The 14,952-nt window shown below is 40.9% G+C and overlaps 1 protein-coding gene across 19 annotated transcripts in view; it reads left to right on the top strand.

Annotated features, from left to right (window-relative positions):
* The window catches only part of ATG7 (autophagy related 7), a 114,094-nt gene that overhangs the window by 38,022 nt on the left and 61,120 nt on the right, over window positions 1-14,952 (top strand). For 11 of the 19 annotated variants that reach the window (XR_010474969.1, XR_010474970.1, XR_010474968.1 and 8 more), the window contains one exon: window positions 8,148-8,270. The exons of 1 other annotated variant lie outside the window; for it this stretch is intronic. Coding sequence is in view for 10 of the 18 variants with exons in the window: in XM_065074818.1 (XP_064930890.1) it covers window positions 8,148-8,270 (123 nt within the window). In the remaining 8 variants the exon portion in view is untranslated. Of the gene's footprint in view, window positions 1-240; window positions 6,287-8,147; window positions 8,271-8,946; window positions 8,966-9,461; window positions 9,578-9,883; window positions 11,420-14,749; window positions 14,851-14,952 lie in introns of those variants that run through there. 7 more of the 19 variants (XR_010474965.1, XR_010474966.1, XM_065074814.1 and 4 more) reach the window with 5 other exon arrangements.

Consider the following 14,952-nt stretch of genomic DNA (forward strand, 5'->3'; position numbering starts at 1 on the left):
GATAATTTTTTAGTACCTTCCTATTTTTAACTAGTGTCATTTCTTCTTGTATGTTTTTCTGCATTCTCCTCGCTGCAGTCTTGGGCGGGAGTCTGTCTACATCTATACCTATTTTCTTTTGTTAAACTTGGCGAATCATCAGCCTCACTTTACTGGGCAACTGTTCTTCTGTTTGCAAATACCCACGCAGGCATTTTTGAATAGTTTAACCTTTATTCAATTTTTCCACATTTTTTACAGGGTTGCCTGTGTCTTTGCAGAAGCGTTGCTGTTTTCTTTGAAATTGGAAAAAAAGTGAAGGAAATTGAATTTTAAAGGATGGCAAAGTAACCGAAACTGATGAAATGCAGTAAATATGTGTGGTTTTGGTGACAATGCTGGTTTTCCTTTTCAAGTGCAGTTTTGCATGGGTCTTGTAGCAAATCTGCTCTGATATAGTCTATAAAATACAGGTTTTTAAGCTAGAGCTCTGGACTGAGGAGCAGCTGAGCGCCGGCAGTTTGTGCTTGCGGCAGGGATGGTTCTGGGTGCTTGGTGTCTGGCGGACGGCTGGCGGCAGGTGGGAGCCGGGGCGATCGGTCACGCCATAGGCAGCACCACTGACTTTTTGCTGGCTTGAGCCAGCCCATCCAAGAGGCGCCGCTCCAGTCCTCGTAGAGTCAAGCTGTACAGCAGCCAGAGTAGGATTCAGTATGAGGTAGTTGCCTCTCTGTGAGAAGAATCATTTTCTTAGATATTTGGGGAAGTGACCTTGCTTCACCCCCAGCACGAGGGGTTTCCTGTGGGGAATGGGGGCTGTTTCTGGGCTGTGTCTTCAAGGCAAAAATGAGAATAGTGTTCTAGATGCTTTGCCCTGTGTACGGGTAGCAAACAGGTTGTCCAGGCACATATCGTCTTTCCCCTGAGCTTTACTGGCGAAGAAGAAGGACTTTCTGCAGTCACAGTGCGACAGAGTGGCTATTGCCACTGTGAGCTGGAGCCAAAAATGCTGTAGCTGCTGATGACCTAATCAGCATAAAGTTTGGACAGGAAGCAGAACTGGGATAAGTAAAGTTGTAAATATCCGTCAAGCATAAAATGTGGAGCGAGCAAGAGATGCCTATTAGGGGACTGAAGGATCTGCCCATGTTTTACAAGAGGTCAAGACAGATGATCTAATGATATTGTCTGCTTGAAAACTCTTTTGTTCCTCTGTTCTCAGTCTCTAGAATGGAGATGTTTATTTCCTCCTGCTCTTCCTCCTCCTTTATCTTTCTTTTCACTCTATTCACTAGTGCTTTCACTTGTATGCTGTGAAGTAGAAAATCTGAAGATGCCATTATGTTTCAAATAATTTGCGATAAATATTTATGAAGGAGTAGCTAAAATAAAAATCTCACTGTTTTGTCTGTATTATTAGTCTATCAATTCATATCAGGAAAAACGGTCACTTGCATATAAAACGTATCAAGGTTATTTCCAGCAAGCTCAGAATATGCGCAGCTCCTGAGAACTTAATGTAGACAAGACCGTGCTTGAACTGACATCTCTATAATTTCTAGGAACTCTAATTTTTCTCCTTTTCATTATTCAAAAGAAGAAACTGAGAAGTCCTAAGCTAAGAAAATCTTGTTGAGACCTTTCAGGGCCTATTTGTCAGTAAGTCCATATTCCATTTTCTGTTCATTGCATTTCAAAATCGATGTAGGTAATAGCGACAGATAAGACACATTTGTGTTACTACATTCCTCCTGTAAATTAAAAGAGCAGTCTCTTTCTTAAATGAATTTTCAGCATATTGTGCTTGGAATAGTGAAGGTTTTATGCCGATTTGCTTTCATTTCTAATTATGATTATGGGAAGGTAAAGAGAAAACGGTATATGCAGAGGGTGTTTTAATTATTTGGACATGAGCCAAAAATGATGCCATTCTTGCCTAGTGGTTTATAACCTTCAAATATTTTCAGAATGGCCTTCTTCAGAACTTTGCTTTATGGTCGTGTTCTTAAAACTTAATTGTGTGTGAACGCACAGGTGTGTGCGACCATTCATACACATACTAAGATAATACTTGGAGTGTTATCAGAAGATGAGATGTATTAAGAGTCATCTTCGTGCTCATGTAAGTTGTCAGTCTCTTCTGTTCCAGGGTCATGAACTGAGTCTCTGAAAAATCTTTACACAATCTGCAAAAAAGTTCCATTTTGATGCGTTCTTTTTCAGAGATGTATTACAGGATCACTTTATTAGGCTCTTTAGGACCACATGGCAATAAAAATGGAAAACTTCACGGAAAGGCAAGAGCTGGGGAGCTGAAGATTTTTGTAAGGAAACCGGGATGACGGGTGTCATGGTAAGATGTTGAAGGCTCAGTGCTGCCTGTGCAGCTGCCCATGCCCAGATTCCAATGGCTCACATGCCTCAGTTCTCACTTAGAGGGATCCTTCCCGGCATTATCGTCTTTCACTAAACTCCCTGTTTTAAGAGCAGATACATTGAGCTTTGAAGGGTTTAACTAGGAAGATTTTATATCTTCCTTATTTTCCAAGCAGCTGTTGAAACCAAAATGTCTCTTTTCTGCACGTTAACACTCGCAGCAGTTGACTAGTCTTTCTGCATTGCCTGTGATCACTGGATAGTTACCAGTGTGCAAAAATATATCTAGGCCTGTAAAATTTCTCAGCAAAACATTGAATGTTGTGATTTTTCTGACTCTGGAACGTTCAGTGAAGTATCTGTGCCCTTCGAGGGGCGGTGGGGGGAGCTGTCATCGTGGAGGGGAAACGTTCAAAGCCGGGAGGAGTGTAAAGCAGCACCCTGGTTGCTTTGGAGGCAGGCTGTCCGTGCGTCTTACTGAGGTCAAACAGTAGATCCGGTAGCATTGCTGTCTTACTAAGGTTCTTCTGGAAGGCAAACAACACCATTTCAGGCTCTACAGATGCTAAGCACTTAGAGAACAAAATAGCCAAAACAAATGTAGATACTGGTAAAAATGTTTGAAATTATGAAAAGGAAATGAAGCATAAACTGTGAGACAACTTTACATCAGTAGCCACATTTTTGGAATTAGGAGGTTTTTTATTTTTGTATTTTTACTTAACCAGATACTCTATGCTATAACGCAATCCAGGAGCCAGATTCTCTTTTTGTACGTCTTTCTACTCAGCAAATGAGACTTCTTTGTGGACAATGCTATTAAGAATATAACACCAAGGCCGCACATCTGTTTCTCATTTCAAAACGAGTTCTTTTACTCTAAGCCTCTCTTTTTTCCCTCCTACCATGAGATTAATTTCTTTCAGTAAACAGACGAGAATAAGAAGATTGCTAATAAAATGGGTTGCTATGTATCATTTACACAAAAGACTTAAGCAATACATTGATTTCTCCCTGTTGTGATAATGTGCATCCACGGGTTCATTTGTTCTATTAAAATGCCATCATGTGAAAAATCAGTTGTAGCTCTGGCTCTGTGAAATGGAGACTGGAACCCAACTTAGAGCCTCAGCCTGAGGGGAGATTTACATGTGTCAGTAAAGAGCGTGGTTCTAAAAATTTAACAAATTTATAACAGAGATGAGATACAGAAGGCATCCTGCTTTCTGATTCTCCTCCCAAGATCTGGAAAGTGACCTGCAGGTGAGAAAAAGAGAAGAGTTCCTTAAGAAATCTCTATTGCTCCAGCTTGCCTTGCTAGGCAGAAGTGCATCTTTCTGGTTCTTTTGGTTGCTGCTTTCCAGCTTTTTCTGCTTGAGAAAATTAATTGCTATGTAGTGACATGTCACCAAATGAATGGATAATGACGCGTTTACTCCCACAAAAAGTTTCTGAAGGATTTTTTACATCTGCAGCCAGGTAGTGACTAATTTGAGATCAACAGGAACAAAGTTAGAACGTCTCTCCAGCATTTTCCTCCTGTAAAGCTGTTATTCTGAATGCTCACACTGGTACCGAGCGTGGTGGTAGCAGCAGTGAGAATTGTTAAGAACTGAGAAAGCAACTGTGAGACTCTGCTGGACATGATTAGATAGGAGAAAATATCCTTTCCACACAGCAGCAAATTGAGCACTTATTAAATCTGGAAACATTTTTTAGAAGTATTTTGTGCCTATTTGATGAGTAGACTGGCTTTATTCCTGGTGACCTGCAGAGTATTCCTGTGAGGTCCCCTGGCACAGGAATTGGAGATGAGTTTTATTTTGCTTCGTTCTTTTTTCTTTTTGAACAAATATATGCCACGTTACATTGATCAGAAGACAGCTGTTACTGTAAGAAATGTTAGATGTGCTCAAGTTAATGGTGTTTATCCTCTTTGTGGTATTTACAGTAAAGTTTTAATCATCTGACATGGGGAATAAGGTCTCTGAGAGTGACAAGATGTTCTGTCAGCCGTTGCCTGCATGGAGCGGGTTCTCTGGGCCAATGGGGCTGGAATTTCTGTTTCAAAACTACTTAACAGCTACTTCTGTTCAGCCGGCTGTTCCAGCAAGTACATGTTTTGATAAAGGTTTTCAGGCTTCTGTGGGTGCTAATACAAGAAAAATATTCTGTATTGTTGAAATTTAGGTTTTTAAGATACCATGTCTGCAGTCAGATTTGTTACCCTAACCTAGATGTGCCATTTTGGCATGATGTGAAGTCTAGAAGCGTGATATGATGGAGTTTACACAGGGGAAAAATCAATCTCTCAAGAGCAGATTTGGTCCTACTAATGTATAGCATTTCTGCCCAACTTAAACAAAGCGTGTGCACACACACAAAAACCCAACAACAAACAAGTAAACAAGAGAAAACAAAATGAAAAAAACAGGCTACAGTTCCCTAGATCAAAAAATACTATACCTTCAACTCATGGTTCTGTAATCTTATTTTATTCATATTATTTTTTTATTCATATCAGTGTTTTGAAAGACAAGAGGGAGACTTCCTGGTCTCTTCTATGCTAATCAAAATAAACAGGGCACTTGAATTTAATGAAGATTCTTCGAGGTGATTCAGGCAAACCCCAGGCAGCCGCACCGGGGCTGCTTGGGCAGGGGCCGCGGGGGCGTCCGGCACGTCTCGCTTCACACGGAGCGCCCAGCACGGGGTCACGGACCCACCCACGTGTTGTCACCTGGGGCTTGAGTTCTTTGCCAAGTGACAAAATCAACCAGATTTGAAGGCTATTTGATCAACTTCTTATAGATAGCAAGGTTGCACATGGTTCCTTGTTCATAATATTTGCGTATGTGATATACATCTTTAAGCAATTTTTACCTCTGGGAAGAGACCAAAACATTTTATTGTTGTTGTTCCTGCATTTCTTTGGTATGGTATAATATTTTACAGTAAAGGATATAGTTTCACTGTGTATAGGCTGAATATTGTTTCAACATACTACAAACTATACTCTGACCTACGTCACTAAATGTCTCATAAGCTCTGTATTGTGGTTCCAACCAATTAAAGCAACAGCAAAATGTTTGATAATACCGATACCTTTGAGGACTAAACATAAGCAGGGCTGCGAGTTTAATCCAAGTTTCTAAACTGCTATCTGTATACAGTGTTTCACAAAGCCAAATGTAAAAGACTCCTGCACATCTGGTCATATTATTAGAATTTTGAAACACAGAATAGTCATGTATGTTCATATTCACAGTGTAATTTCAAAATATATATAATGGATGATAATATTATTAGGAGGATACATCTCAAATGGAATGCTGAGGTTTTCCAGTTCTCTACATTGCATTGTGAACAGTCACATGAGTTTCTCTTAGTGTGTTTATCTCAAGAATAAAAAACAACAAGAAAAACCCCAAAAAATCTTCCTAAGCAATTTTTGATCTCCTTTTTTGCATTTTGCATGAAGAATTGAGTGCAGATCCCAGTCTGTTTTTACTGGTAAACTTACATTCTGGCGGTGTTTTGCTGAAGAAGGCTGCTGGGCTGCGCAAGTTCCCACAATTTTAAAATTTATCAATGCAAAGGTTGAGACCTTTAGGAATTGTTAAACTACAGAAGAGTAAGATTGCTGGGAGTAAGTTGTGATTTTGGTTGAGTTAATCAGTAATGAAACCATTGCCAGCCCCAGCCCTATATTTTGCCCCTCCTGTTGTCCCCAGAAGGGTGAACGGCCCCTTGGGCCGGGGGCAGCGCGGCTCCTCTGTTTGTTTGTAAACCTCAGCGTGACGCTCGCTGGGTTGAGTCACCTGTTTCACAATAGAACAAACTGCAGCCCTTTCAGGGTGGTTTTTTTCTTCTTTTCCAGCAGAAATGCATTCCACTGGTTCTGGGGGACTTGTCCGTGCAGTGAGAGCGGGTATGTTTAAGGAGCACGCGAGCTGTACAAATTTCTCTTACTTCAGCTTTTTTCCAAGTACAGCTCGTAGCCCACTGTCTGCAGAGGACGCGTTTCTGGAAGGTGCGATACGACAGCAATGCCGTGCCGCTTGTGAAAACGGATGTGGTGAAGAGGGACTCATGCAGGGACTTGAGACATACAGGGGGTTTAAACAGGCAGGAGCAGCGCATGTGGGTGAGAGGCAGGAGGGGATTATCAGGATCAGCAACTGGAAGAGGTGCTGGCTTTTACAGATGTCGGGTTTGGCAATGGTCGTCATTCTGAAAAATAACAGCCATATGTGAAACTGCCTGCTCATTAGCTCCTTTTTCTGTCCTTCCCTCTTGAACTGAGGGAGCTGGGGCTCTTTAGTTTGGAGAAGAGGAGACTGAGGGGGGACCTCATTAATGTTTATAAATATATAAAGGGTGAGTGCCATGAGGATGGAGCCAGGCTCTTCTCGGTGGCAACCAATGATAGGACAAGGGGTAATGGGATCAAGCTGGAACACAAGAGGTTCCGCTTAAATTTGAGAAGAAACTTCTTCTCAGTGAGGGTGACAGAGCACTGGAACAGGCTGCCCAGGGGGGTTGTGGAGTCTCCTTCTCTGGAGACATTCAAAACCCATCTGGACATGTTCCTGTGTGACCTCACCTGGGCGTTCCTGCTCCATGGGGGGATTGCACTGGATGATCTTTTGAGGTCCCTTCCAATCCCAAACATACTGTGATACTGTGATACTGTGATGTTGATTTATCTGAGGGAGATGGTGATTGAGATGAAGGTCTAAATGTTGAGAAAGGTGACAATACCTTTCACAGTAAAAGGTGTTGGCAGGCATTCTGTCCATCCATGGACTCTTGCGGCCTCTCTCTGTGGGGCGATACTGACGATCCTTCCCCTGCCTCTGTCGATACCATGTATACTCCATTGTATTAAAATCTGGTGTGTTTCTGAAGCTCCTGCGTGCATCCTGCTTGCGCTACCTGTATTTCTATAGGAGAAGTTGCATTACAGCCTGGAGCTCAGCTGCTTCATCGCTGAGCCTGGGACAGCAGAGCAGGTGTTCAGTGGGAGAAGGAAAACTGGAAAACAATGGACACTGGGGTTGCTCTGTCATAAGTTCCTTCCATTTTCTTGCTACCTGCTTTCAAAAAACTTTTAGAATCACATTCATCTTTTGTGTTTATCATTTAGTTCCTCAGTCTCTATCATACTTGATTGAAATCAGCCTACCAAATAGTTATTTAAGCTAAAGCTGCATGAAATAAAATTCTTCATGATCAGGGGCTTGAGAGAAACATAGGCTGAAACCATCCTCACATTCTTGTCTCAAAAGATAAACTGGAAAAATAGGAGTAGAAAGACGGGGAGTGCTTTGAGATACAATAGTCTTAGAACCACGAATCTCTGGAGATTGGGAGGATGTTGGACTTGGACACTGACTCGGAGAACTTTTCAGCCTGTCCCAGCGTGGTTCTTTCCCTTCACTGATGTATCGGAACGGGCTTTCACTGCATCTGGTGTAGCTCAAACGCTCCTTTCATTACTTCAAAATGAAATTTTTTGTTCTTGCCATAGTGTCTGTCTTGTTTTAAGCTTGAAAAAATGTTGAAGCCAGGAAACTTCAAACCTCGCTTCTCTTCCTTCTTATCTCCACCTTTCCCTCTTTACAAATTGAGTTGGAGAAATTATTGCCTTTTTTCTCTCTATGCTTTCTATATGCTTACAATATACAGCCATTTTCTGAGCGTTCAGAAAGATTGTGCTGCGATTTTATGAGCAAAGCATGATGAAGAGTCGCGTGATGAGCATCCTTTTCTGTTTGTTTGTTTGACAGGTCCTCGACCAGTATGAACGAGAAGGGTTTAATTTCCTAGCTAAAGTTTTTAATTCTTCACATTCCTTCTTGGAAGACTTGACAGGTCTAACTTTATTACACCAGGAAACACAGGCTGCTGAGGTAAGAAAACACACTTTGGATTTTAAGGATTAGCAGGGGGCAGTAAAGGGTGCGTGGTTTTCTGTTCAGCTGTATAACCATGCGATTAAATGAATCACGGATAGAATCGGGCAGTTGTATTTGATTGACAGGATGATTTACACAAGCCATGTGCATATTCCATCCAGCGAGATAAGATGTGTCGTCTTAACGTTAGAGAATAAGAAATATTGTTGGATGTGAGAGATCTTTCTTTTTTAAGAATAGATGAAGGGATGCACATGGACAGCCGGTTAGAAACGTGTAGCATTATTATTATTATTATATCATTGTAATATTTTGGAAAATTACAGAAATATGTTAAGTGGCAGTTGCTGCTTGAAAGTTGTGCGTTGCCCAGGCTGTCTGTGTTGCTGTGTGTGACCCGTTGGGCTGTGTAAACGGCTGTTTGTGCAAGCACGACAAGTCCTGCCGGCAGCACCGACGCAGTGTGGGTCGCAGCCGCAGCGTTTACACGGGGCTCTTCAATCAGAACTTGTTACATCTGCATTTTCAAGTGTTGCTTTTAAAGACAACAAGTGACTTGTGTTAAGCGGGGTAAAGAAATCAGTTATCATTTTAGGTCAATCTAAAATGTGATAATTTTACTGCTTGAGGAATTGTAATATGGGGCAAACAATGCTGTTTCTTTATCTAGTGACAAAAATTGTGATCTGGAATGGAAGTGGGGGATGTTTTGTTCTCGTGGGAGATAACCCTGTCTGAATGAGTTTCAATAAATGTGAAACAGGTATCTATCCTAATAATGTACTTCATAATGATTTGTAACCCTTACTCTGTCTGCAAACACCTACACCGTTCTACAGCTGTAATTTAATTTTAGTGTAGTTGTATCACATGGGTGTTTCAAAAGTTGGCTTTGAGAAGTGATTATTCTGTTACTGTAGCCTGTGTAAATGGTGTTGGTGTTTTTTCAGCTGGAAACAGCTCAGCGGGGTTGCTTAATAAGGTTTGTGGGGATAATGATGACTTAGCTCTCTGTTTCATTTTTTAACCTTTTAAAATAATTGAAGCAGATGCTGGAGATATTAAACTGTGAAATACCTGATGCATTCTTAAATCACACTGGTTTTTCTTAATTATATTAAGAAAATACTTAAATATATATATATGAGAGGGATCCAACAAAGGAAAACAAATCCCCTTTAACAGGTGCTGCTCATGAGCGGTAATAGTGACTGAAGTCTGATCGCCATACGTGATTTTTTAGGCTGCGAAGAAGTGTCTGGACTGCTAATGGCAGCATTAAAAACAGTTGCATTGCCCTGGTTAGTAATCTGTTATTTTGCAGATATTCATTAATATGTTTTTTGCAACTTCAGGATGTATACAGGTGTTTGTTTCTAAAGTTTTAGATGTTCTTTACAAAATGGAGAATCTGTGAGTTTATTGCGACTTAGCTGAGGTTCAAAGTTTTTTATAAAAAGTTGAACTAATGTGCTTTTGAAAATCTTTGGGTCGAACAGTGTCGAGGGTTAAGATTGCGGGGTGACAATCAAACCCTGGCAGATGTATTGTTAACCCCCTCTCCCCCCCCACTACTTCTCCCCTCCCTCTCCCCCCTTTCCACTCAGGACAGAGGAAAAGAAGGACAGAGTGAAGAGAGTTGGAAAATATTAAAGATGTTTTACTAATGCTACTAATAAGAATAGAGAAAATAATACAAAATATACAAAACCAATCTTGAAAGTCTCAGCAACTGCAGAGCCGGCACCTGAAGTCCTGGACTGGACTCTGCAGCCAACCGGAGCTGGATTCAGTCTCTCACTAGGCCTCAGTTCGCAGGGACGACTCGCAAGGTCCTCTCCTAATGTCGCCATAAGGAAAAAGGGAAAAGGGATGAGATCCTCATGATCTCCCACTTTATATGAAGTATTCACGTGAATGGGATGTTATACACAGTTGGTCAGTTTCTTGGTCACTTCCTTCTCGTCGCCCCTCTTGCGAGATGTCCATCTGTGCTTATCAATAAGTTTGCATTCCATTGCTAGGTTTACCAAAACATGTGTCTGGTTCTCCAGGAAAATGCAGTTAATATGAAGGCTTTGGCTGACAGGCAAAATTCACTGAAAGATAAACTTGTTTTTAACAAAACCAGGACAAACAGTTAGGGTGATGCAGTGAAATCATTGCCCATACGTGAAAAAACTGACGTACAAAATAGTTGCAAAGCTAATGCATTCAAATTAGCCCAACTGCCATAAAACCAGCGACTTTTCTTGATTGCTTCCCTGTAGCATTGCTGTATTTTTGTAAAAACGTGTCTGTTTTATCAGGGTTAACTATTTTAATGGTCTTGATAAAGTTTGTATTAATGAATGGTAAGGTCCAACATGCAGGTTGTTTGCAGATTCTAGAGCATGCTTCCTTTCTTTACATCAAAAGACTTATTCTTCTGTTACGTTTTGTCACGGTTGACTCTGAAAAATGAAGATGGTTTTGTTGTCTTGCACTACTCCTTCAGTACATAGTCTTGGGCAGTTCTAAACATTCTTAGGTGCACAAGAGAGTGCTGTTAGTGTATTTTCTGTTGAATCTTTTCTGTATTTTGAGCTCGTTTTTCTCATCCGATGTGGTTGCTGCGGTTTCTCTTACTGTGTTTGAAGGCTGCAAAATGGCTTTTCAGGTTCCTGGCTACTTTTGAGCTGCTGTTGGCAGAATGCGTTCTCTAAAACAGAGGAATAAAATGTGTTAAGATCAGTGCTCTTCAGGTTAATTTAAGATATTCTTGGTAGATGGCATTCTAAAAACTGCAACAACAATAGTGAGAGAAGTTTCGTAAGACAGGTATGGCCTGATTTCGTAATTAGAACATTTGGTTGTTCTGTTGAGAGGTTACTTGCCATTCTGCACTCACACTCTTCAAAGAAATTTTATAGATGGTTGTTGGGTTTGGACACCATGAAAATGGCTTCTGGAAACTGAGGATTTTCCTTTCCTCTTATCCAGTAAAATTTGACCAGTGCCATTGCTGCACTGTAAGGAAAAGAGACTTGTAAAGCTGCATGTCATCCAACCTCCAATTTATTGCAGTGTTGTCACAATTGTGTTGTAATTCCATATATAAAATCACTGTTATTGGGCTAATAAACTTGCATCTGACAGGGAAACTTCTCAATCTTGTTCTTTTTTTTTAAATGATCACTCTTTAAGTCTTGGTTCATTAAGAGCTTTTAATGGAACGTTTTGTCAGAAGTTGCCATGGAAAGGTTACCTGCCTACAAGCTCAGCACAGACCATGTTTGCCCAGATTAAAGCAATGTAATTTGCAGTAAGACATGGAAAACTTTCCACTTACTATCAATCTTTTTAACTTGAATTGTTCCATTTCCTTTTCTAGTGCTGTGCCCTTGACATAAGTGTTGTTACCATCTTGACATACTTTACCTTATCTTTTTAAAATGACTGATAAGAATATAATAATATTGAATTGTGTAACCAGAGTAGGAATCATAACACAGATTTAGTTTGTGGTTCAGATTTCATGCTAATTGCAAGGTTTCAGTCAATAGAGCACCTGTTTCTTTAACAGGAGATGCATCAGGAAATTATAAATGTTCTACATGGCTTCCTTAGCACGACAATTTACTCAGTGAATAATAAAATTAACAAGTGTTTCTATTCTGTCTTGAAATGACAGTAAATTTCAGGCATCTGCTCTTCCAACATCTGGCTTTAATTTAGGCTCTGTGGAACGTAGATATTTCCGTAGAGCTTCACCAACGGGCTCCGGTGCCACGGCCTCCTTCGGACGCCCCGGGCGGCTGGGGAGGGTCCCTCCTCAGCACGTGGACCCATCTGCACCAGGGACCTCCCCCAGCTCATGGAAACATGGCACTTCTGTCTTCCAGATCGCTTTGTCTCCTCACTCCTAACCTGAACTTTTAACTTGTTCGCTGTGCAGTCAAGTTCAATAGCTGTGCTTAAAATAGAGAGAGCCTGTGCATCTCTTGAATTATTCATCAGAAAGTCAGGGCATTGATTCGGAGACAGAACAATGAGGAGTGGAGTGAATTCCAGTTCAGGTGATGGTTGTGTATCACAGTGTGGCTCTAAAAGCAGCTGCTTTCCTTGCCAGATTTAACCCTGCAAAGTATGTTGGGGTTTGCTGCTGCGGAGAGCTCTTTGTATTTAGTGTAAAATGAGAGGTTTCCTGATATGCGCTTGGTTACTCTGTGTTAAAGATTCATTTTTGCTGATGCGGCACACTTCTGGAAGTAAAAACTGACTCACAAATAAAACCCATAGTCCGGATTATTCCGTAGTTGTGGAAGAACCCTTCCCATTGTGTAAGATTTTCTAAGAAGTCACTTTGTTAAGGGTACTCATTTTATTGGTGCCTTTTTTCTTCTAAAACAACTGGATGTGTGTCAGTGCTCTTCAAACCCCTGGGAGTGAAGCACCTGGTGAAATGTACTGATAGAAAGAGCGATAATAGCGGTAAAGTGAAATTTTTGCATTAATTCACTGTAGTGTGTGCAGCTGAATTTCTCTATTTTCAGAAATACAGAAGCTTAAATTCTCTTTGTTCTTAATAAGACCGAAGTATAAATATACTTTCTTCCTTTGGATTTCAATTCCTAAATTACTTGGATGCTTTAGGAAGCTTTACTAAACTTTCTGCTGTCATCAGGATGTAAGAAATCATAAAATACATAAAAGAAACAAAGATTTTGGTTTATGACTGATTAAACTACGAGGAGTGATTCAACTCTTGCAATCTAAGAGAATCATAAAGAATTTTGGAAGAAGTCAAATCCAAACCAGAGTTCATATTGCTGAATGTGATTATAAAGGTCATGATGTTTATATTATTTTACTTTAGTAATTTTGTACGTAAGGCTTTTTGTCTCTTATAATGTGATCCATAGGATCTGCAGTTTCTATGACAAGTTCTTGTGGTCAGTGAATAAGCCCTATTTGGTATTTGCAAAATATTTGCAAAATCCCAAATCCCAAACAAAAATCACTGTATCCCAAACAACGGAGATTAGAGTGCTGATCCTACAGAAGGGTAGGATTAATTAAAAATAATAATAAAAAAAAATCATGCTTTGAGCTTTTCGGGTAGGAGGAAATAATAGAAAAGCCTTTTTTATTCTGATTCTATACTTTTTTGGAGTTTGTGCCTGACCAGTTTTTGCCATTACCTGGACAGGCTGGAGAGTTGGGCAGGGAAAAATTTAATGAAACATAACAAGGGCAAGTGTAGAGTCTTGAATCTGGGCAGGAACAACCCCAGGTTCCAGTGTAAGTTGGGGAATGAGCTGTTAGAGAGCAGTGTAGGGGAAAGGGACCTGGGGGTCCTGGGGACAGCAGGGTGATCATGAGCCAGCACTGGGCCCTTGTGGCCAGGAAGCCAATGGTACCTGGGGTGGGTTAGAAGGGGGTGGTCAGTAGGTCAGAGAGGTTCTCCTGCCCCTCTGCTCTGCCCTGGGGAGACCACACCTGGAATATTGTGTCCAGCTGTGGCCCCTCAGTTCCAGCAGGACAGGGAACTGCTGGAGAGAGTCCAGCGCAGCCACCAAGATGCTGGAGGGAGTGGAGCATCTCCCGTGTGAGGAAAGGCTGAGGGAGCTGGGGCTCTGGAGCTGGACAAGAGGAGACTGAGGGGGGACTCATTCCTGGGGATCAATATGGAAAGGGGGAGTGTCAGGAGGATGGAGCCAGGCTCTTCTGGGTGACAACCAGTGACAGGACAAGGGGCAATGGATTCAAACTGGAATACAAGAGGTTCCACTTAAATTTGAGAAGAAACTTCTTCTCAGTAAGGGTGACACAGCCTGGCCCAGGCTGCCCAGGGAGGTTGTGGAGCCTCCTACTCTGGAGACAATCAAAACCCACCTGGACACCTTCCTGTGTAACCTCATCTGGGTGTTCTTGCTCCATGGGGGGATTGCACTGGATGAGCTTTCCAGGGCCCTTCCAACCCCTGACACTCTGGGATTCTGTAACAGGGTTTAGCTCTAATAATAGGCAGCTGGTATTAAAAGTGAACTTTGTGCTTATTCAAATTTGGAAAAAAAAAAAAAAAATAATCAGAATTTCCAGTGTGCTTTGCTATTAAAAAGATCCTGCTTTTTTCTGATTCTGCATTATGTTGTGCAATGTATTTGATGCTGAAACAATAACATATGAATAGCCAAATAAAGCCAAACAAAACAGAAAAACCCAAGTTCAGCAATGTAATACTAAGTACTGTAACTTTCCGTTAACCAAGCAGCATTCAGAATTGAATTTTACTTGATGTTGTGAACATTTCCAAAAGTAACATTACTGATAGGTAGATGAAAATTAATACTTTTCTGTATCTGTGATTTTTCTGTTTTGCTCCATTTTTTAAATCTGGTGTGTTTCAGGAGAAATTTGCTTTGACAGACTGAGGCCTACCCTGGAATCTCTTTCTTAAGAGATTAAGAGATTAATCTGTTTTCTTTCAGGGAGCTGGGTTGTTCCTTTTTCTTTCTGAGTTTTCTCATGATGTCAATTACTGTCATCATTTTTCTTCATCGAGCAGTAATTCCCAGATCTTCAAATAATGGTAAATATTTTTCTGCAAGAAAATTCCTGTTGAACACAGTCCAAATGAGAAATGATTCGTGGTTATGATAGATTTTAAAATGTATGTAAATTTCCAATATAT

Source organism: Columba livia, chromosome 10 (assembly GCF_036013475.1).
Source record: "Columba livia isolate bColLiv1 breed racing homer chromosome 10, bColLiv1.pat.W.v2, whole genome shotgun sequence".
NCBI classification, from domain to species: Eukaryota; Metazoa; Chordata; class Aves; order Columbiformes; family Columbidae; genus Columba; species Columba livia.